This window comes from Ahaetulla prasina, chromosome 10, assembly GCF_028640845.1.
Source record: "Ahaetulla prasina isolate Xishuangbanna chromosome 10, ASM2864084v1, whole genome shotgun sequence".
Classification (NCBI taxonomy): domain Eukaryota; kingdom Metazoa; phylum Chordata; class Lepidosauria; order Squamata; family Colubridae; genus Ahaetulla; species Ahaetulla prasina.
In genome coordinates this window covers 6,834,618-6,856,989 of record NC_080548.1, presented here as the reverse complement: position 1 = coordinate 6,856,989, position 22,372 = coordinate 6,834,618, and the positions used below count along the sequence as shown (strand labels likewise).

General features: G+C 40.7%; 1 protein-coding gene across 5 annotated transcripts in view; it reads right to left on the bottom strand.

Moving 5' to 3' along the window:
- The window catches only part of COL16A1 (collagen type XVI alpha 1 chain), a 272,606-nt gene that overhangs the window by 201,195 nt on the left and 49,039 nt on the right, over positions 1–22,372 (bottom strand). For all 5 annotated transcript variants that reach the window (XM_058196500.1, XM_058196501.1, XM_058196503.1 and 2 more), the window contains exon 5: positions 1,638–1,761. In XM_058196500.1, coding sequence (XP_058052483.1) covers positions 1,638–1,761 — 124 coding nt within the window. The remainder of the gene's footprint in view (positions 1–1,637; positions 1,762–22,372) is intronic.

Genomic DNA, 22,372 nt, shown 5'->3' with positions numbered 1-22,372 from the left:
ACTATCGTAATTACATGTCAAGTGCTGAATTTTGATCCCAGAAAGCTATGATGGTTGTAAGTGTGAGGAACCATCCTTGCTGCAACCACTGTAAATACATCCCAGGTGCCTGAATTTTAACCATGAGAAAGTGAGAGTGACTTATGACCAGTCATTTAGCGATCGTTTCATCTAGCTGAAAAAGAAGACTTATGACCTGATCCAAAGTTCCAATGGTTGCCACCTCACCCCTTTGGCTACTTGAGCAGTGGGCTGCACTAGAAGATCTCCAAAGTCCCTTCCAACTCTGTTATTCATGGCCGCATTTATAGCCATTTGCATCATCCCATGGTCACGTGGTCATATTTTACAACTGTTTTGCTAAAAACAGGCACTTTCAGCAAACCCACACCCATGACCATGGCAATCATTTTATGACCACTCCATTTGCTTAATGATGATCACAAAAAAAAAATCATAAAATCATGTCAGTCACATGACTTTTTGGTTTTACAATAGTTACGACTTAAAATTGTAATGGCCAAGTTTCATTATGGTTGTAAGACAGACTACCTGTGGTAATATTTTGCTATTAAAGAAATTGAACTTTAAATTATAATTAAAATGAGATCTTAAACAATAACAAAAATCCTTAGAAACACAGGGAGAGATTTGTTCCAATGACGATATTATCTGGATGAAATTTATCAGGCTACTTTTCTTTCAAATTAAATTGGTTTAATCTGTCTAAATGTTATATATCTGGTCATAAATATATAGCAATAGCAGGTAAGGATAAATGACTGCTCTATGTTTCTGCATCATTTTTTAACCTATGTAAAAATGAATATGATTTATGTGAATTTTCTTTAATACGTGCATGCTTATCAGCTCTTTTCCTTTATATAATGCATGTTAATGCATAACTTAGTGTTCAACCTGCCTTGCAAAATTCTAAAAAGGTTATTTGTTGCCTGACAGTCTATGGAGTTTCTCAGGCATCCAGGTCATGGTTGTCCCAAAGGTGCTTTTTCAAGTGGCAACTGGACTTTCTTGTTGCCTCTTGAAAAAGCACCTTTGGGACATTGATGCCTGATACATTTGAAGGTTACCTGATGCTTAACTGATTTGGAAGACAGCAAGCTGGGCTAAATTCTCCACCTGACACAGAGAATATTCTTTCTGCATCACATAATTGGTGAATTCTCCATCCTGTGAAGGTCAAGACAGGACATCGCTCCATCTCTCAGTTTGATGGAGCAGGTTGTGGTGGATTCTGTAATTTGTGTTTCAGCACCTTGTGGGAACTCAGCCATTACTTTAGTGTGTAATGTGAACAGGGTCACCACACTCAGTGACAACTTTTCTTTCTGGGTCCATTGCACATGGAATGAACACAGCAATCATATATTATTAACTCAAGTTTAGAGTTGACTATATGTTCATACATGCAAGCACAATCCCATTGGCACCATTAGCTGAAAGGGCAAGATACAAAGCAGATCAATCCTTAGCTAATTCAAGGAAGGAAGGAAGAAGGAAGGAAGGAAGAAAGAAAGGAAGGAAGGACGTTTAATGGGTTAGCTAGGGGGGAAACAACTGGAAAACAATGGATCAGAGAGGCAGTGGAAAGACTGGACCAAGTTAGATGGTTATACCTGGGGGTATCCCTGACGGTCAGTGATCTGGAAGAGATACCAGTTCTCTTTGGTAGTCTGCTTCTTTAAGAGTAGAGTGATGATCAAAGTGAATTCATCGGGTAAGCCCCGGGGAAACAGCTGTCTGGGAATAAAGAGGACAGAGATGTGAGTAGACAATTTTTTTCCCTTCTTTGGAACATTTCATCAGAAGAGTTACTCAGAAGATACAACCTAGTTGCTGACCAAGTCCAATCACTAACTATTAGATCAGCCTTTGATATCTCCAGAAACTTTTCTACAGAGTTTCAGAAAAGATTTCTTTCCTCATAGCCTAACATACTTGAACAAGAGAATCAGGGGAGAAGAATACTGTAGATGGATATCTGCACATTTTGAAATTTTATTTATTTATATTCCACCCTAATTATTTTTAAAAGTACAGTAAGTCAAAGTGACAAACATATCTAATATTCCCTCCACCTCCAATTTTCCCCACAACAACCCTGTCAGGTGGGTTCAGCTAAGAGAAATTGATTGACCCAAAGTCACCAACTTGGCTTTTATGCCTAAAGTGGGGACTAAAACTTAGACTTTCAACCATCACCAGGAGACATTGAGTTTTATTTCCTCCTTAGGCATGAAAAATGGTTGGGTGACATTGGGCCATCTCTCTCTGCCCAAACTTTGTCACAGGGCTGGGTTGTTGTTTTTTATTAAAAAGTTTTACAAAAAAATTTACCCATACATCCCCTCCTCCTCCCACCAACCCTCACCCTTCCCCTCCCCCCTTCACCCAATTCCCCCCACCCCCCCAGACTTCCCAGAACAATATACAGGGTATAATATCTAACAATCATAAGCTAGAATACACAAACTATCCATAGATTCCCATCCATCCCCTAGAACCTCAACTCCCCTTCTCCATAGTAAAGAAAAAGAAAAAAAAAGAGAGAAAAAAGAAAACATACAGTTCATTCTATTCATTCATAGGCTATTTGATAGTTCTTAATCCAATATTTGTTTTAAAAATAGTCAATCCATCTTCTCCTTTCCAATATGCATCTTTCTTGTGAATAGTCTTTCTGGTACGCTGAAATTTCTGCCATCTCCAGTAAGTTCACTGCTTTTAGCGTCCAGTCTTCAGTGATAAGCAAATATTCCATCTTCCAGTATTGCGCTGCCAGTAATCTAGCTACTAATATTTAATTTAAAATCAATTTGCGCCCTTAAACGTTATCTTCCTCTTCAAAGTATTTTGTATAATCCACCAAATTTATATATCCACCATATATAATAATAAATAGTATTAGCCCAACCAGATCTCCAACATTTAAATTATAAATTTAAATATGTACACGCCAGTGTTTAGAATCTAGATACCATCTCTAAGACATTTTACAAAATTTTCCTCTTAAATTTTTAACTTATATAAATTAATATTTAATCCAATCCCCTTTTATCATACAATCCTTAACTAATTCCATTTCTTATTCTATTTTTATCAACACCTTATATAACCCCTCAGTTTTTATCCAGAATAACTTAATTTTTAACAAATCCACCATATATAATCAAATATCATTGTATTTAAATTCCAAATACCATCTAAAAACATTTTATAAAACTTAACTAGTTCCATTCCTTATTCTATTTTTATCAACACCTTATGTTCCCAAAATCAATTTTTAACTTATTTTCTAACAGATCCACCACTTATAATCAAATAACATTACTACAAATTCTTCTTCAAGATTTAAACACATACACAGTACTTTTTAAATATATTCAAAAATTTCAGTTATGATTTATCCTTTCCCATAAAAGGAAACTCTTTTCACTTGATATTGCTGCTTCTTTACTCTTTGTTCTTTTCGTTTACTATCTACTCGAGTCAATCTTTGCTCATTTAAATCCACTACTTTTTCCAGTGTTTCTTCTTCAGCAATTGCCATTCCAACTTTAAGTTGTGTGTGCTTTACTTCCTTCTCCTGCTTTTTTCCAGTCTCTACTTCACTTCTCATCTTAGCTTCTAGAAGTGGTGGACTTCCAGCCTTTAATACATTAGTAAAAAATCTCTTGCTTTAAAAACTGTGTTATTTTCTTCCTTTATAAGTCACAGGGCTGATTTCTTCTTTTCTTCCTTTATAAGTCACAGGGCTGATTTTGTAAGAGGAGGAGGAAGGAGCATTAAGTATGTTTGCCAAATTGCGTTATTTATAAAATAATAAAATAAAAAATGATAAAAAAACTAAAAATGCACAAGGTTTTTAACTTTTTAAAAAAATAATAAATATACAGTATATTAAAAAGATAAAAGCTATAATATGAGATAAAAATAGTGGTGAAATGCAGCCGGTTCTATCCAGCTCGGGTGAACAGGTAGCGCCGGAAGACTTCACCTTCCTGGGTGGGTACCTGGACATCATCATGTCCTATTTTTCATCCTCGGCGCATGCTCTGAAGGCTCTGCACATGTGTGGAGGAGGCATGCCTGTTCACATATGTGAACCTTGAATTTCACCCCTGGATAAAAATATTAAGGAAGTAAGGAAGTAAGGAAGGAAGTAAGGAAGCAAGGAAGTAAGTAAGGAAGTAAATAAATAAACAAATAAACAAATAAATAATCATAAAAGGGATCTAGGAGTCATAGTGGAAAACCACTTAAATATGAGCCAACAGTGTGTGGCAGGTGTCAAAAAACAAAACAAAAAAAAACAGTCCTAGGTTGCATCAACAAAGAGATGGAATCTAGGTCACATGAAGTGGTAGTACTGTTTAATAATCCTTTGGTAAGACTACACTTGCAACACTGTATCCAGTTTTGGTCACTACAATATAAAAAAGATGTTACAGTGAGTGCAGAAAAGAACAACAAAGATGTTTAAGGTACTGGAGGTCAAAACATACAAAGAATGGTTGCAGCAATAGAATAGAATAGAATTGAATAGAATTTTATTGGCCAAGTGTGATTAGACACACAAGGAATTTGTCTTGGTGCATATGCTCTCAGTGTACATAAAAGAAAAGATACCTTCATCAAGATACAACATTTACAACACAATTGATGGTCAGTATATCAATATAAATCATAAGGATTGCCAGCAACAAGTTATAGTCATACAGTCATAAGTGGAAAGAGATTGGTGATGGGAACTATGAGACGATTAATAGTAGTGCAGATTCAGTAAATAGTCTGACAGTGTTGAGGGAATTATTTGTTTAGCAGAGTGATGGCCTTCGGGAAGAAACTGTTCTTGTGTCTAGTTGTTCTGGTGTGCAGTGCTCTATAGCGTCGTTTTGAGGGTAGGAGTTGAAACAGTTTATGTCCAGGATGCGAGGGATCTGCAAATATTTTCACGGCCCTCTTCTTGATTCATGCAGTATACAGGTCCTCAATGGAAGGCAGGTTGGTAGCAATTATTTTTTCTGCAGTTCTAATTATCCTCTGAAGTCTGTGTTTTTCTTGTTGGGTTGCAGAACCGAACCAGACAGTTATAGAGGTGCAAATGACAGACTCAATAATTCCTCTGTAGAATTGGATCAGCAGCTCCTTGGGCAGTTTGAGCTTACTGAGTTGGCGCAGAAAGAACATTCTTTGTTGTCCTTTTTTAATGATGTTTTTGATGTTAGCTGTCCATTTTAGATCTTGCGATATGATAGAACCTAGAAATTTGAAGGTTTCTACTGTTGATACTGTGTTGTCAAGTATTGTGAGAGGTGGAAGTATGGAAGGGTTTCTCCTAAAATCTACCACCATTTCTACAGTTTTGAGTGTGTTCAGTTCCAGATTGTTTTGGTTGCACCACAAATCTAGTCTTCCAACCTCTCGTCTATATGCAGTTCGTCATTGTCTCGAATGAGACCAATCACTCTTGTGTCATCTGCGAACTTCAGTAGCTTAACAGATGGATCATTGGAGATGCAGTCATTGGTATACAGAGAGAAGAGAAGTGGGGAGACCACACAGCCTTGGGGGGGCCCTGTGCTAATTGTACAGGTATTTGATGTGATCTTGCTTAGCTTCACCTGCTGCTTCCTGTTTGTTAGGAAGCTTGTGATCCACTTACAAGTCTGTTCCGGTACCTGTAGCTGGTTTAGCTTAGTTAGAAGAATGTCTGGAATGATGGTATTGAATGCTGAACTAAAGTCTACAAAAAGGACCCTTGCATAGGTCTTTGGAGACTCAAGATGTTGTAGGATGTAGTACAGAGCCATATTAACAGCATCATCTGTTGATCTATTTGCTCGGTATGCAAATTGCAAGGGGTCTAACAGCGGATCCGTGATGGTTTTCAGGTAGGAAAGCATTAGCCTTTCAAAGGTTTTCATGACTACAGATGTTAAAGCAACTGGTCTGTAGTCATTCAGTTCCTTGATGGTGGGCTTCTTCGGCACTGGGATGGTGGTAGAACATTTGAAGCAAGAAGGATCATAACACATCTCTAGTGATTTATTGAAAATATGGGTGAAGATGGGGGCCAATTGGTCAGCACAGACTTTTAAGCAAGAAGGAGTTATCTTGTCTGGGCCTGGAGCTTTTCCTGGCTTTTGTATGTGAAATACAGACAAAAATCTAGGTATATCTAGTCTAACTGAGCCATGATGGCACAGTGGTTAGAATACAATATTGCAGGCTAATTCAGCCCACTGCCAGGAGTTCAATCCTCACCATCTCAAGGTTGACTCAGCCTTCCATCCTTCCAAGGTCGGTAAAATGAGGATCCAAATTGTTGGGGACAATATGCTGACTCTATAAACCACTTAGAAGGGACTGTAAAGCACTATGAAGTGGTATAAATGCTATTGCTATGGCTAATGAAGAGAAGGACTTAGTGACATGCTAGCAATCTTGCAATATTTAAGGGGTTGTCACAAAGAAGAGGATGTCAACCTATTTTCTGAAGCATCTAAAGTCAGGACGAGAAGTAACAGATAAAAATTTATGAAGAAGAGATCCAACCTAGAACTGAGGACAAATTTCATGACAGTGAGAACAATTAATCAGTGGAATGGCTTGTCTTCAGAAGTTATGGGGACTCCAACACTGGAGGTTTTTTAAGAAATGATTGGGCAGTCATTTGTCTGAAATGGTATAAGATCTCCTGCTATTCCAGGGGGGTTGGATTAGAAGACTTCCAAGGTCCCTTCCAACTCTGTTATTCTGTTAAATATAAAAAGACCCTATAAGAGTTAATACATGGCTAACTAAATCTATCATAATACAAAACCTTCTTAACTAAGCAAGTCAAATACTCATTAAGGCTGGTTTGAGGCATAGGTCATCATCTGGCAGATTTTAATTACTGCTGCATAAAATCTGGCATAATTGTATGTTGTAGCAGGATTAGTGTCTGCAAGCAACAGGGAGTTACAAAACTGAGTATTTATATAGTATTGGTGAAATGAGGCTAGTATGAATGTCTCTATAGTATAGACACCAAAGAAGCACACACTCTGTTGTTTCTGTGTGTCCAGAGTCACAGGGACATGGTCTCTCCAAATAGGGAATTTTCTTGTCTTCTAAACAGCAGAGAGGAAGGCATGAATAGAAGGACAATCCAAGGTCATGTGACAAAATGCAGAGTTTGCCTCTCTGCTTCTATCCATGACTTCTTAACCAGGGGTGGGGAACGATGGCCCTTTTATGACTTGTGGACTTCAACTCCCAGAATTCCTGAGCCAGCATAGGAATTCTGGGAGCTGAAGTCCACAAGTCATAAAGGGCCATCATTCCCCACCCCTGACCAAATGTCACCTTCTGTCTAGCAAACCCCAAGCAAACATCTTCCATTTTAAGGACATCAGCCATGTTGAATGCAAGGAAAGAGGTGTACTGGTCTATTGTGATGTCCACTTGTTTGAGGGGAATTTATTAAAAAAGTATTGTTGTCAAATCAATCAGAAACAGTCTGGGTTTTTTTCAGGAGGCCCGTTCAACTGTCAAGGTTGTGAATGAAGGTTACACTCGTTTATTTTTTTGATAACTGTTCTGCTTCTGGCAACTGAAGAAATCCAACATTTAATATGAATGATCTTCTTTTAATCAAGACTGGGTTTTCCTTGCTTAACAGCAAGTCATCTTTCTTCTTCTTCAGGATCTAAAAAAGGGACACCTGAGATAACATGCCAATTTCCTTAAATAAAATGGATCAAATGTATTTAACCATATACCATATACAATCTCATTAGCTGGTCATGTCAAGCTCCAAAATCCAAGGAAGACATGCTGAATTTCTTCTAAGCAGTCTCTCTTTTATTGTTCCTCACCTATAGACAGACATCTTGCCCATACGTAAAGCAACTACTCGCATATTAAATATATACTCTGCGAACTTCTAGGAAGGAGCTGTCCTAAACTTCTTTTGCCCAATCAAACTTCTTGCTCCTCTGGAATGTGGCCCCTCCCTCCTGGGAATCCAGACTACATTCCATCACAGGCCTGTAACAAATACAGTAGTGGCCAAAATTGTGGAAACCTTTTGGGACAAGTGTGTTTATGAGGTTTGATGGCTAATAACACCACTTTTTTTGGAGTTTCAAGATAATCCTATTCCACTGCTGGAATGGCCTGGGAATAGCCCAGACCTTAACCCAATTGAAAATGTATGGCGCCAACTAAAGAAACTTGTTAGTCAGAAGCGACGCAGCAATAAAACCCAGTTAATAGAAGCAATCATTCAACCTTGGTTTCACACTATAACAGCTGCAGAACTAAAAGACTTGGTTCGCTCCATGGGAAGATGTTGCAAGGCCGTAATTCATGCTAAAGGTTACCCAACAAAGTATTAACTGATGTGGTGATAATATTTGTATATCTCATTTTTTCTATGGTGATAATTTTTGTATATCTTGTTTTTTCTATGTGTTTCACTTTTCTTCTTTATTATTATTATTATTATTATTTATTATATTTGTATACCGCCCATCTCCCGAAGGACTCAGGGCGGTTCACAGTCAAAAACAACAGAAAAACATATAATACATAAAAAGCTAAAAGAATAGACAGTTAAATTCAATTGATGCTCTAACTTTTAAATACAAATTTAAAACCTCATTTAAACCCTTTTTTTTAAAATCCCAAGTTTAAAACTACGTTCAAGCTAGTCCTGCTCTTCGAAACAGCAGCGTCTTCAGCTCACGGCGGAAGGACTTGAGATCGGGGAGTTGACGAAGCCCCAGAGGAAGCTCGTTCCAGAGGGTAGGGGCCCCCACAGAGAAGGCCCTCCCCCTAGAGGTCGCCAGCCGACATTGTTTAGCTGACGGTATCCGGAGGAGGCCCTCTCTGTGAGAGCGCACTGGTCGGTGAGAGGCTAATGGTGGCAGTAGGCGGTCCCGTAAATATCCCGGTCCTAGGCCATGGAGCGTTTTAAAGGTGATAACAAGTACCTTGAAGTGAACCCGGAAGACCACTGGGAGCCAGTGCAGATTACGCAGGAGGGGTGTCACATGGGAGCCAAAAGGTGCTCCCTCTATCACCCATGCAGCCGCATTCTGGACCAGTTGGAGTCTCCGGGTACCCTTCAAGGGAGCCCCATGTGAGAGCATTACAGTAGTCCAGGCGGGATGTAACCAGGGCATGAGCAACCGTGCATAAGGCAGCCCGATCCAGAAAGGAACGTAACTGGCGTATCAGGCGAACCTGATGAAAAGCTCCCCTGGTGACGGCTATCATATGATCTTCAAAAGACAGCCGTGCATCCAGGAGGACGCCCAGATTACGAGCCCTTTCCGTGGGGGCCAATAGTTCGCCCCCAATAGTCAGTGATGGAATTAGTTGACTGTACCGGGCCGCCGCATCCACAGCCACTCGGTCTTGGTGGGATTAAGTCTGAGTCTGTTCCTCCCCATCCAAACCCGTCGGCCTCCAGGCACTGGGACATCATTTCAACAGCCTCGTTGGGGTGGTTAGGTGGAAATATAGAGCTGGGTATCATCAGCGTATAGATGACAACTCACCCCAAAACCACGGATGATCTCACCCAGCGGCTTCATATAGATGTTGAACAGAAGAGGCGAGAGAACCGACCCTGAGGCACCCCACATAAGAGGCGCCTTGGGGTCGATCTCTGTCCCCCCGTCAACACCGTCTGCGACCGGTCGGAGAGGTAGGAGGAGAACCACCGATGGACAGTGCCCCTCACTCCAAGTCCCCCGAGCCGGCGCAGCAGGGTACCATGATCGATGGTATCAAAAGCCGCTGAGAGATCTAATAGGACCAAGACAGAGGAATAACCTCTGTCCCGAGCCCTCAAGAGATCATCAACCAATGCGACCAAGGCTGTTTCCGTGCTGTGACCAGGCCGGAAACCGGACTGGAATGGATCAAGATAGACATTTTCATCCAGGTACTGGGGCAACTGTCGTGCAACCACACTCTCGACAACCTTTGCCTGGCGAAGGTTGGAGACCGGACGATAATTTGATAAACTAGCTGGGTCAAAGGAAGGCTTCTTGAGGAGGGGCCTCACCACCGCCTCTTTCAAGGCGGCAGGGAAAACACCCTCCATCAAAGAAGCGTTCACAATTTTCTGGAGCCAGCCTCGTGTCACCTCCCGGGTGGCCAAAACTAACCAGGAGGGACACGGGTCCAATAAACATGTGGTCGCATTCAATCTCCCCATTAACCTGTCCATGTCCTCAGGAGTCACAGGATCAAACTCATCCCAGATAATAACATCAAGACCTGCCTCCTCCACCCCGTCTGGATCCACCCAGTCTGTGTCCAACCCCTCCCGAATTTGAGCGATTTTATCAAACAGATATTGTCCAAATTCCTCAGCTCGACCCTTTAAGGGTTCCTCTACCGCTCCCTGATGGAGGAGCGAGCGGGTCACCCTAAACAGGGCGGCTGGGCGGTTATCTGCTGTATACTGTAACTGCTATTCTAATAGCAAATCATTCATAAAAGTTATTGCATTACATTCTTGATTAAATTATCTTTCCATTGATATGTAATTTTATGGTACTACTCCAAGAAAAAAGTGGTGTTATTAGCTAGTTTTAGAAAATACACTTCTCCCAAAAGGTTTCCACAATTTTGGCCACTACTATACTTCTGATCTGGCCATCCAATCATGTCTTCCTCTAAACCAAGCCTGAATTCCAGGGATTTTCATTCATTCAGAAGGTGCTTTACTAACACCCACAGCCATTGGTGCCCACAGACAAGGTCAAAAAATGCAATCTGGCAAATGTGGTACCATGATGCAAGTCCCCCCCCCACCTTTGTACATATGTCAAGAGGGCAGGACTTGAATTATGAGGCACATCTTCCATTTTGCTTCTTTTACTCCTAGTAGCAGATGGTGTGGCTAATGCTCACACCTAAATATGGAATTGTCCAGAGTGGGGAACCAGAAGAAGAGTCCTGCTACTTTTTATCTTTTATTTTTCTAGACCATGCACATGTTGAAAACCCCAGTTATGCAACAACCAAAAGTGATGTGTGAATCACATGGGAAGGCCCTTTCTTATCATCCAAGGTTTAATTGAAGTGAGTTGAGTCAATGGTGGAAATGCTGTTAGTTTTGTAATTGAACATGATCAATGTGTTCCGGGAGCCAACAGAACCGGAAAGCCAAAGGCAAAAAGTTGAGAGTTGCAATGAGCAAATTTAACAAGTACATCAACAAGTATATCAAGAAAAGGAAGTGGGGCTCTATTTAACAACTACCAGGATAATACAAGAATCCACTCTAAATGGGAGGGATAAAGGAAGTGCATTAAACTGCCCTGGGACAAATATCATCACCGGATGAGGTCGGGAAAGTTAAGATGATGCTCACAAGAGTGTGACCAAGGTTCCACCAATTTTTTATGTGAATCACACAACCAATGCACATAAAAAGCTTCAATTGCTCCATCTTGGCTATTCTCCTGACTTTTCTGATGACAGCCTGTGGACAGCTCTGCCACACCAAATCTTCTCTCTCTTTCTCTCTAAGCTTGGAAAGGTGTCAGAGCCAAGTTCTCAGGAGGTCTGGAGAAGGTGGCAAGGTGACAACATCTGAGAATGTGACAAGGATGTCTTTTAATTTCCCAGGCCAGTCTCATGCAATGGCAGGATATCTGATTTCCTTGTTTTTCTCTACTCTTCAGGTCTATCATTCTGTTTGGATTTTGATGTCTATTGAATTATAATTCTGCATTTTGTATTTGCTTTCATTCCTCATGTGAATTAGCTCTGGAAAGTGATATATGTAGAGAGACATATTCAGAAATAAATGCGAGAAATAGATTCCTTTCTCATCACTGCACTGTTATGCCAGGAGATTATGAAAGTCCCTTTTGTGGTTGGTAACCAAAAACAATTTAGAAGCCCTTTCCCTCCTTCCCATCTAAAAAACAATATTTTTGAAAGATGATTATAATGAGGTCATGGCAGCTCAGAATATAAAAAGCTATCCAATTGTTTTTTTGCTCCAGCAGCTACCACAGCTACTAACATCTGTGTTTGTTTCTCCAGACATTCAAAAGACATTGAAAACCAGACAGAATTGGGAGATTTGAAACCAAAGTGAAGAAGGATCAATTTCCTCCACTGAACATATCCCTCTCTTGCAACATTGCCAATTAGCAATGATCCATCCTGGGACACAATCAGCATCTGATATTTATCCCAAGCTTCTGCACCACAAACATCCCCAAGCACCACCTGACCTTGGCAAGAAGACATCAGAGATAAGCTTCTCCTCAGAAGACAGAACTCTTAAGATATAAAATTCTGCCAGTGGCTCATAAAGCTTATCACCCACTAAACAGTACATAAAGTGACAGCTATGGATTATGGTCTCCATGGAAGAGATGTTGCCAAAATGTATTTTATTAGATTGTATACGTTGCTCTGCTCCTTGACCTTCATTTTACCATCCAAACAGGATTAAAACCAACCTCAAAATATAAACTCCAATACAATTTTAACTCCAGGTTAGGTTCAGCACTTGGGAATTACACTAAAGACACAGTCTCATCAAGCCAATCTTATCTGGGTTTGACCACCATGGAATTTCAATATTACCAGTGTCTCTCAATCTTGGTGACTTGAAGATGTGTGGACTTCTGGGGCTGGGAAATTTTGGGAGTTGAAGTTCACATATCTTCAAGCTGCCAAGGTTAAGAAACACAGGTAGACTCAACTGGGAATCTAGATAGCCAAGATAACACAGAGGAAGGTGGCAGTGGCAAACTCCCTGGCTATTTTGCCAAAGGTTCAACTCAGACTTTACAATTCTAGAATTGTAATTCTTTACAATATACTTTACAATATTAGAAGATGGCAGCACCTAGCCAAGCATAGTTGATCCTAAAGTTAAGTGGGATTATATCACATTAATGAAATACTTGGTTGGCTAAATATGATTAGATACACACATGGAATTTGTCTCTGGTACAATAGCTCTCAGTGTATATACAAGGCAACAGAATCATGATCATCATCATCATCATCCCAATAAGAGGAGTCGGAGTAAAGAAGATAATAAGAAGGGTAAATACGGCCATACTACATGGGTAAATATATACAGACAGTAGGCAGCACTGTGAGAATTAGGTGTTCAGCATTTTGATGGCACAAAGGAAAAACTGTCCATGGGTTCTAGTTGTCTGGGCATGCAATGCCCTGTAGCACCATCCTGAGGGGATGAATTCAAACAGTTTATGTCCAGGATGTGAGGGGTCTGTAGGCATTTTCTCAGCCCTCTTTCTGACCCACTCAATCTACAGGTCTTCTATAGAAGGCAGGATGGTTGAAATTGTTCTTTTTGCAGTCTTAACTATCCATTGGAGTCTGTACCAAGCCAAAGAGTTATAGAAGTACATATGACAGACGCAATAATTCCTCTGTAGACACGGGAGAGAAGTAGGAAATATCCATGTTGTAAATTAGAATGGAAATCCTTCCAAGATGAAGGCAGGGGCAAGCCAGTTCTGTACTATGGTTGAGAAAACTGCATGGAAGATCAGTTGGTTGTTTGAGCTCAACTTAAGATCCTCTGTAGCTTCCAAAGGACAATCCATGCACCAAGGATTCTTAACCACCTATGAACACAAGGTACGTTCAATTTGCTAGAGGTTTAGACTCCTACACATAATAAAGCACAGCGAACTATCAATCTTGATATGATTGTGGGTACTTCTATTAATGTCGGGTGCCAAGAACTAAGAAAGACATAAAGGATTACTTCTGAGCAGTTTCCTTTATTATTCCTCACCTATGGACAGAAACGTTACCTAACTAAAGCAATTATTGGCATTATTAGAGATATACTTTAAGAATCACTAAGGAGGAGCCTTCTTCCCTCTCTTTCTCCTGGACAAACTATCTAAGCTTCATTGCCTTTTTGCTCTCTGGAATACAGCCCCTCCTTCCTGGGAATTCAGACTACATCCCATCACAATTAGGCTCCATTTCTTTCTTCCCTTTTCTTTATTTCTTGATAAGATATTATCCAAGATTACAGAGCTAAAGGTCAAGATTTGCTGGTTCTGTTCTGATCATAGGACCATGATCTTCTCTGCCAGGAGATCCTAATAGGCAACTGGGTAGTTTACCTAACTTAAGCCAAGAAAGAGCTTCAGAGGTACAAATTTAGCCCTGAACCTGCTTCCCCTCCCTCCACCCACCCAATCCTTCCAAAGCCTTCTCTTTTCATGCCCACTGCTTCAGATTGTGAGTGCACAAATGGCCTCACGAAGGATGCTTGCAAGCTGCCCTGGAAGGCACTTCAGGGGATGAGTAGGCGGAAAACCTGTTCTGTCAAAGCCTTTTTATGTGACGTTCAGGCGATATGAATTGCAGAGAACAACAGGGCTACAAAAAGCCAAGGTAAAGCCATCACCAAACTGCTTGCTGTTTTTCTCCACGATCCATCTTCCTCCAAGGACCAAGCGACACAGAGAGGGAAAAGATGTTTGGGTGTGTGTGTGGGGGGGGGGAATGGGCAGTGATGAACTGAAGCAATGGCAATCCAGGTCAGATGGCACACGCTCCAGTTTCTGGAATTAATTTTAGAAGTCCTCCTGGTTAAATTGGAATGCAGGAATGAAAAACAAGGTCCAGTGAATCAGAGGAATAATAAAAAAAAATGGGGAATTTGAACCAGTCGCCAAAGGATTGTTTTGCTTTCAGCCTAAAAGGATGAAAAAAAAAAAGGTGAGAGAGTACAGCAGGTACTTGCCAGACGAAGAACCATTCAGTTGTGGCCACACAGGAATGGCAGAGGGTGCCACATGCAAGAATTACACCGCAAATTCCACTGGACCGGAACTTGCCTGTTCAACTCTCCATGGATTTAGCAAATAGATGAGCAGCAGGCCTTCTTTCTCCTATCAAATATCCATATGGAAAAAATCCTTCCCGTCTGGGGAAGTAAGGTGCAGAACGCAAAATTATACAAAGCCAGCACGACTGGTCACATTGAAAAAGAGAGCAGATGCTGGGGGGAATTTGCATTTAAAAAGCTTGCTGAAGTTCTGCCTGTTAGGGAAAGATGCACTCATAAACTCTGTGTGCTGGGAGAGACCTTGTGAATATAAATGGTTACTGAGGAGGAGGTGGTGAATGAAGAGGGGGCAAAAAAAATAGAGGGTAGGGACAATCATCAACTTACGACCCCAATTGGAACCAGAAATTCCATTGCTAAACAAGGTGGTTGTTAAGTGATTGGTGCTGTCAGGGTTTTAGAAAACCCTCCCCTGCAGAAAAGACTCAGAGGCAAACATCTTTCAAAGTTCTTTTACTAGCATAGGTAATACTGGCACGGCTGGAAAAACTCTGAATCTGGAGATCCGGGTTTTTCCTCAGCAGTACAAAACCCCGACCACCCACCCTTGACTCCTCTGCCGATCACATGCTCCAATCACCAACCGTCCCATCTCGAGGCATCACTCCGACCACTCCTTCTCCAGATGCAGTCTTGGCCTGACCTTGACCGGCAGGAAGAATGTTATTATGTCTAATGGCCCCTTGCACCAAACCCCCCCCCCCTTCTCCTACTTTCCCACACAGGAGAAAGTGGCAGCGTGGAAGCCTTCGACCTAGTATGGCTTCCAAAGCTGACAGGTGCCTTATTTTATGACTTTTTTGCTACAGTTGTTAAGCAAATCTCAGCAGTTGTTAAGTGAATCACGTGCTCATTAAGTGACCGCAGCTTCCCCCATTGACTTTGCTTGTCATAAGCTGCCTGGGAGGTCACAAAACACAATGTCTAGGACACTGCAACCATGGTAAATAGACGGTGATTGCCAAGTGCCCAAATTTTGATCATGTGATTTTTGGAAATGCCGCAGTGATCCTAGGTATAATGACTGCTTGTAAAGTCACTATTTTAGTACTGTTGTAACTTTGAATGGTCATTAAATGAATTGTTGTTTGTCAAGGACTACCTGTACGTACAAATCACACAGGCAAAGCTCAGGCATTCGCTCTGGGTGGAATGTGGCAACCTTGATGTGTGTGTAGTCAAATTCCCCAGACTGCTAGTCTGAGCCTCTGGCTGAGTGGGCTGAGAGTGATGGGAGTTGTAATGCATCAAAGTTAAGAAAGGTCTTTGGTGATCTCTGAGCTTGATCGTTTTCTTGCAGACGTTTCATTGCCCAACTAAGTAACAGCATCAGTACTAGAAGGAAGTGAGGTTTGCTTTTTATATATATATACTGGTGGCTTGCCCTGTCAGTATTAATGGGAGTGTCCTTGGTGGATCCTTGATTAGGCTGTTGTTGAGTGTTAATTTACTGTCTGAGTTAAGGAGGGGTATTGAATGACCAGGCTGGCTGATGCGGTTGCAATTTTAGCAAAGAGTCACCAAACATCTGGTTTGTCTTTCCACCTGGTTTCTGCTTTGCAGGTCTCCCTGAAAAGAATGAGTCCCCTCTTTGGAATTGGACTCACACTTGGTTTGGCCAGCTGTGTGTTTGCCACCCACGTGTGTTTCCCCACATCACGGGAGAGGAAGCCCAGGATTCTTTCTGCAGCTGGATTGCAGCAATAACTTCGGAGAAGTGTTTCCCAGACTACGGCCACAACAATAAATCTTTGCAAAAGGTATCTGTGCTCAGATGGTTTCCACATCAGCTACTCTCTGTGTGTGGGTGGATATTTTTCTCTTGTCCACTTACCCCCTTCTTAGCCAGTTAATGAAGGAGACCTGAACAAAGAGTTCTTGGCCCTTCCACCTAGAGCACCGTTGTGGATCTGGATGCAAAGTGATCTCATTGCTATCTTTTCAGAGATCTGCTCTGGCTCATTTGTCTTCCTTCCACTTGTGCCTGTTTTGGTTTCCTGGGCTCATGAATCATCCCAGCAAAACAGGAACTGATTGGCCAAAGCAAAAGCATTCTCCAGATTAGCCAAGCCTAAACATGCACCTACCTATTCCCAAGGGCCACTGGCCTCGATTAAATAAGCAAATTTTAGAATGGCCAGGAAATCAAAAGAAAGACAGGGAAACTCTAAGGGACTTGATATGGATGTTTAGATTTTGGGGAACACAAACTGGGAAAAAAAATTGTTCTTCGTGTCCATATTTATGATCTCCTCCTATTAGCCCCATAGCTTAATTTGAGCAGGGATTCTGCCCCAATCTTTCTCCCCATGTCATCCCCCAGGCCCCCACCAAGACTTGGAAGGAAAGCAATGGAGCTGAAGAAGTCTACATGCATTAAGCCAGCCTTTCTCAACATTGGCAACAGTAAGGTGTGTAGCATTTGACTCCTAGAATTTCCTAGCCAGTGTGTGTATAGTAAAAACACAGGAGCATACTCTCATTATTGGAGGTGAGAGTTGTTGATTCTTTGGTACATTAAAATCTCAGATGCCCTGCCTCATCTCTTTCCAGGTCCCACAGAGAAAAGACATTGGAGGATAAGCCCTAAATGCTCCATCATTGTCCCCATTTCAGTACATCATCCCTTGGCTCATTTGTCTGTGCTATGCTTGGAGTATATCATGAGCATCCCTTACCACAATATTTCTCAACCTTGGTAACTTTAAGATATGTGGACTTCCACTCCCAGAATTCCCCAATCAAGTTTAAGAGGTATGGATTTCAATTCCCAGAATCCCCCAGCCAACTTTGAAATGTGTGGGTTTCAGCTCAGCATGTGGCTGGGGAATTCTGGGAGTTGAAGTCTCTGTACTTTAAAGCCGACTGGGAATTTTGGGAGTTGAAATCCATACCTCAAAGTTGTCTGGGGAATTCTGGGAGTTGACGTCCACACATTTTTAAGTTGAGAAACACTGCATTAAGCAAATCTCTATTTTCTCAGGTTCGGTCTTTCTCAAAACACTAACAATTCAATTGCTCAACCAACAGACAGTTCAAATTTACAAAGCTAACCCACGTACTGTATTTTGAAGACTTCCAATAAATGCAAGTTCAATATTTGCTATTATCCAGGTGGAATAAGTAGTGGAATAAGTAATAAAAAGTGATGTGTCATTGGACGTGTGAGAATGTTGTTCATTCCTACATACCTAGACTGATGCTGTACAAAGCTTCAAAGAGGATGGCGTTAATTTTGCAGTGGGATCCAAGTTTTTTTGAAAAGAAGAGTTGCTTTTTTTTTAGCAGGCAAGGATCCACTTACAAAGTAAAGGGAAGGTCTCTTTGCTCTGTTTCTGAATGTCTTTCAATCAAGATGGCAACAGGGATTACAGTTTCCTCTTTTTCTGTCCAAAACCAATATTTATAATTCTGATCCTGTTAAAGTATTTATATGCTACCTTATGTTGGCATATAAATTTTGCCCCCGGTGGAAAGGTTGTTGCAATCAAAGGTTTTTGAGCCAGCTTTTCATTTCCAAAACAAAAAAAGCACCTGAGCTTTCCAAGCTATTGTTCCAGATATCAAATAAACCCTTTTAATTACAGGTCAGCAGCTAGAAGGACCCCTAGCGCAGCATCTGTCCCTAAGGCACGAAAGATATATTGAGGCTACAATGGTGGTATCCACAACTTCATTGGAAATGCACTTTGAGTGGTGATATATGGTAGATGCAGATAGTGTCTTACTCAATGATAGAGAGCATGAGTTTGCGAGAAAGAAAATCCTACATTTTATTGCTTGGAAATGCAATAATAATAATAAAAACAAAAGGGCCCATTTCAACTGAAACTGAGTCACTGCCCATCAAAGCAGCCAAAAGCAGCAAGCTCTGTAGTAGGATTGACTTGTTAAGGCCAAAGAATCCAGAACAATACTTAAGACTAATACCTTTGTTGTTGTGTGCCTACAAACAGAATCTTGCCAGACTAAAGTAATTATCAGCCATAACTATAGATAAACTCTGTGAATTGCTAAGGGGTATCTAGCCTTGCTCTCTTCTTGCTCACCGCACATTTCAAGCTCCACTGTCCCTGTGCCCTCCAGGAAAAAGCCCCTTCCTCCTGCAACTCTGGGCTACATTCCATTGCATGACCTAGCATCCTATCAAGTCTTGAAGCCAAGCTCAGCTGACTGCCTGAATCAGTGTCTAAGCTCATACACCATGCTTCATCTGTTGGTGAAGTAATCAATATCCCAGAATTGCACAATATGTAGTTCTATAAGCTGACCATATGATCTGAATTAACACAACAGATTAAGCCACAAAGAAACTAACTGAAGTTTAAACTAACCAGACTTAACTTTTGGCAAATGAAACTGCATGGTTTCCAACTCTGACCTGTTAATCCTGAATGAAGGCATCTGATATGTCATATCTCCAGGCATACAGATTGCTCTCCAGGACAAGAAGTAACTGATGGAAAATTATCAAGGCAAAATCTAACCTAGAACTAAGGAGGACTTTCCTGACAATGAGAACAATTAATCAGTGGAACAATTGAACTGAGAAGGACAAGGGGTGACATGAGGGCTGCCTCAAAAAAGAGGGGGTCAACCTATTCTCCAAAGCAACTGAAGGCAGGAGAAGAAGGAACAGATAGAAACTAACCAAGGAGAGAACCAACCTAGAACTAAGGAAAAATTTCCTGACAGTAAGAACAATTAACTAGTGAGAATGGGATGTCCCCAAAAGTTGTAAGTGCTCCATCATTGGAGGTGTTTAAGAAGAGAATGGACAGTTATTTATCCGAATTGGTAAAGGGTCTCCTGTTTGAGAAGGAGGTTGGACTAGAAGACCTTCAAGGTCCCTTCCAAATTTGTTATTCTGTATTAAAGACAGCTGTTTGAAAACTCATTGGCTTTAGATGGGTTGGACTAAAATTTCCATCATTCAACGTATTGAAGGGTATTGGAATAATAGCAAACACTCCCAAAACAAATGCAATTAGAGGTTTCTGCAAGATGCAATGTATTTGTCAAAAATGGTAAAAACAGTTTCATCCCATTGTGCTGGCAACTCTCATCACAGGTATACAAAGGGGCGTCTGGTTTGTGTTCCAGTAAGAACAATGCTCTCTTCCTGTTTTGTTTCTCTGGCAGACACTTATATTTTTGTAGTGAGTTTAGAAGATGGAGAAATTAGATCCATTACCAAGGCAACAAACAAACATGGATTAAACTCATACAAAAGTAAAGATGTATGAAATTTTTAAAACAGGTCCCCTCTAATTCACATGAAGGTAAAGGAGAGAGGAGGAGGAGAAGCACAAGCCATGATATTGCCACTGGTTCATTTACATCAGACTTTTCCACTTTTATCCTGAGATAACTAGGACAAGATCAGGGATGGTGGTGGAGGATGCAAAACATGATGTACTATAATCCTAAGCAATCAGTCTTGCAAAGATGCCAAGGTCCAAGGATTAACTGCAGCTTTGTCAGGCGAGCAATGCACAGCTTTTGCAGATAGCCGCAGAATAAATTAAAGTCAAACTGCAATGACGATTGTGCTGTTTCCCGTATTTTGATTGATAGTAGCTAAACTCTGCAGTCCAAAAGCAATCCAGCACAGTGATAAGGATAATTCCATTGTAAGAGAAACTAATGAGAAAGAAAAATTTTGATGGATGGAACTTCTTTTTAAAAAGGTACTGAGTGTATAACAGCTGCAATCAGAGTTGGCAGCAAGGCTGGCTGGAGAATTCTGGGAGTTGAAGTCCACATAGCTGCCAAGGTTGAGAAAGCTTGCAATGATGACAAAAAATAGAAGATGGCAGAAAGCAATGTGGATATAGGTAAGAACATCTAAAATTTAAAAAATGAACATGTACAAAAATTTAAAAATTGAACATGTATTAGAAAGAAGGTTAAAAACATTTAAAAAGAACATTAAAAAAGAAAATAGAAAGAAAATTATAAATGGAATGAAAGACTCAATGTTCAGAATGAGCCGAAGGATTTCTTCTTGAGAGGTTTAAGAGAAAAAGAAAAGAACGAGTCTATCAACTTCCCAGTCAAGAAAGGACAATGCTAACAAGAAAGCAAAGCTTGGAGGACTCAACATAGTTTGTTTCAGTCTTCTCCAACAAATAGGTATGTGTTCCAATTGGAAATTGAAGAGTGGTATGAATAAGGAAGATTGAAACTTAGGAAAAATGTATACAGGAGATATCTGAATTCTGACCGAGTTTAAATCTCTTGGACAGACAATTGTTTCTCGCCTTTGGCAACTTTAAGATGTTTGGACTTTTACTCCCAAAAATCCCCAACCAGCCACTCCCAGAATTCCGGGAGTTGAAGTCCAAATACCATAAAGAGCCAAGATTGAAAAAAACTGCTTTAGGTACAATGTTTGAGATATCCTGGAGAACAGATGCCAGATGTGTGGAGATGGGCATCTGAAAAGGTGGAAAGGAAGACCCAAGAACCACAGACCAGCCAACCTGACTTCAATACCTGTAAAGTTTCTAGAGAAAGTGACAAAGCAATTGATCAATGCTCACTTTCGGAATAATGCTACCATGATTAGCAGTCAGCATTACTGCCTCCAGAACAAGCCTTACCAGGCTAACCTTCTCCCTCTTTTGAAATAGATAATTCCTGCAGCACATTGTGAAATAATATGTCTTTCTTTCAGCAAAGCATTTGACATTGTTCTCTGTGAAATTCTGATTAGCAAGCTTGTTAAGCATGGGCTGGATGGCTTGACAGTGGATACACAGGCAACTTAAAAATTGTGTTCAAAATGGTCCCTCATTAATGCTTCCTCATCAAACTGAAATGAAGCATGGATTAAAGTGCCACAAAGTTCAGCCCTGAATTTCACACTCTTCAACTTTTCAGAGATGAAGGGAATGCTTAGTCAACCCCCAATGACCAAAAACTGAGTAGAACAGGAGTCAGATGAAATTCAAGATGATCTTGGGAAGTTAGAGAAATAGGCTTAACGTAATAGAATTTGTCCAAGACAAATGCTTTTTCACACAGAAGGGAAAAAATGCATAGTATTGGAATATCTGGCTCAGTAGAAATATTTTTTGGAAATGTATTAATGATTATAAACTGAATATGAACTAGCAGTGTGATGGGGCCAATTAATTTCAGGCTACATCAACAGTTCAGTTTCAAGTTTGGGGAAGTAATAATTCCATTTTATTTTGTGTTGGTCAAATTCCATCTCAAGTACTATGTCTGATTCTGGACACATTTGAAGAAAGATTCAGAAAAGCTGGACGAGATACTAAGTCAACAAAGTTGATGACAAGACTGAGAAATAAAGTCTTGTGAGGAGAGCTTGAGAGAGAAGATACAGCAATGAGAAAAAAATATATGGTAATAGAGGGGACATATTTCAAATAACTCATGGGGAGAGGGGGTCACCCAGTCAAGCTCTGTTATCCCAAACAACAGGCATGGAGAATCAGGGAGCTA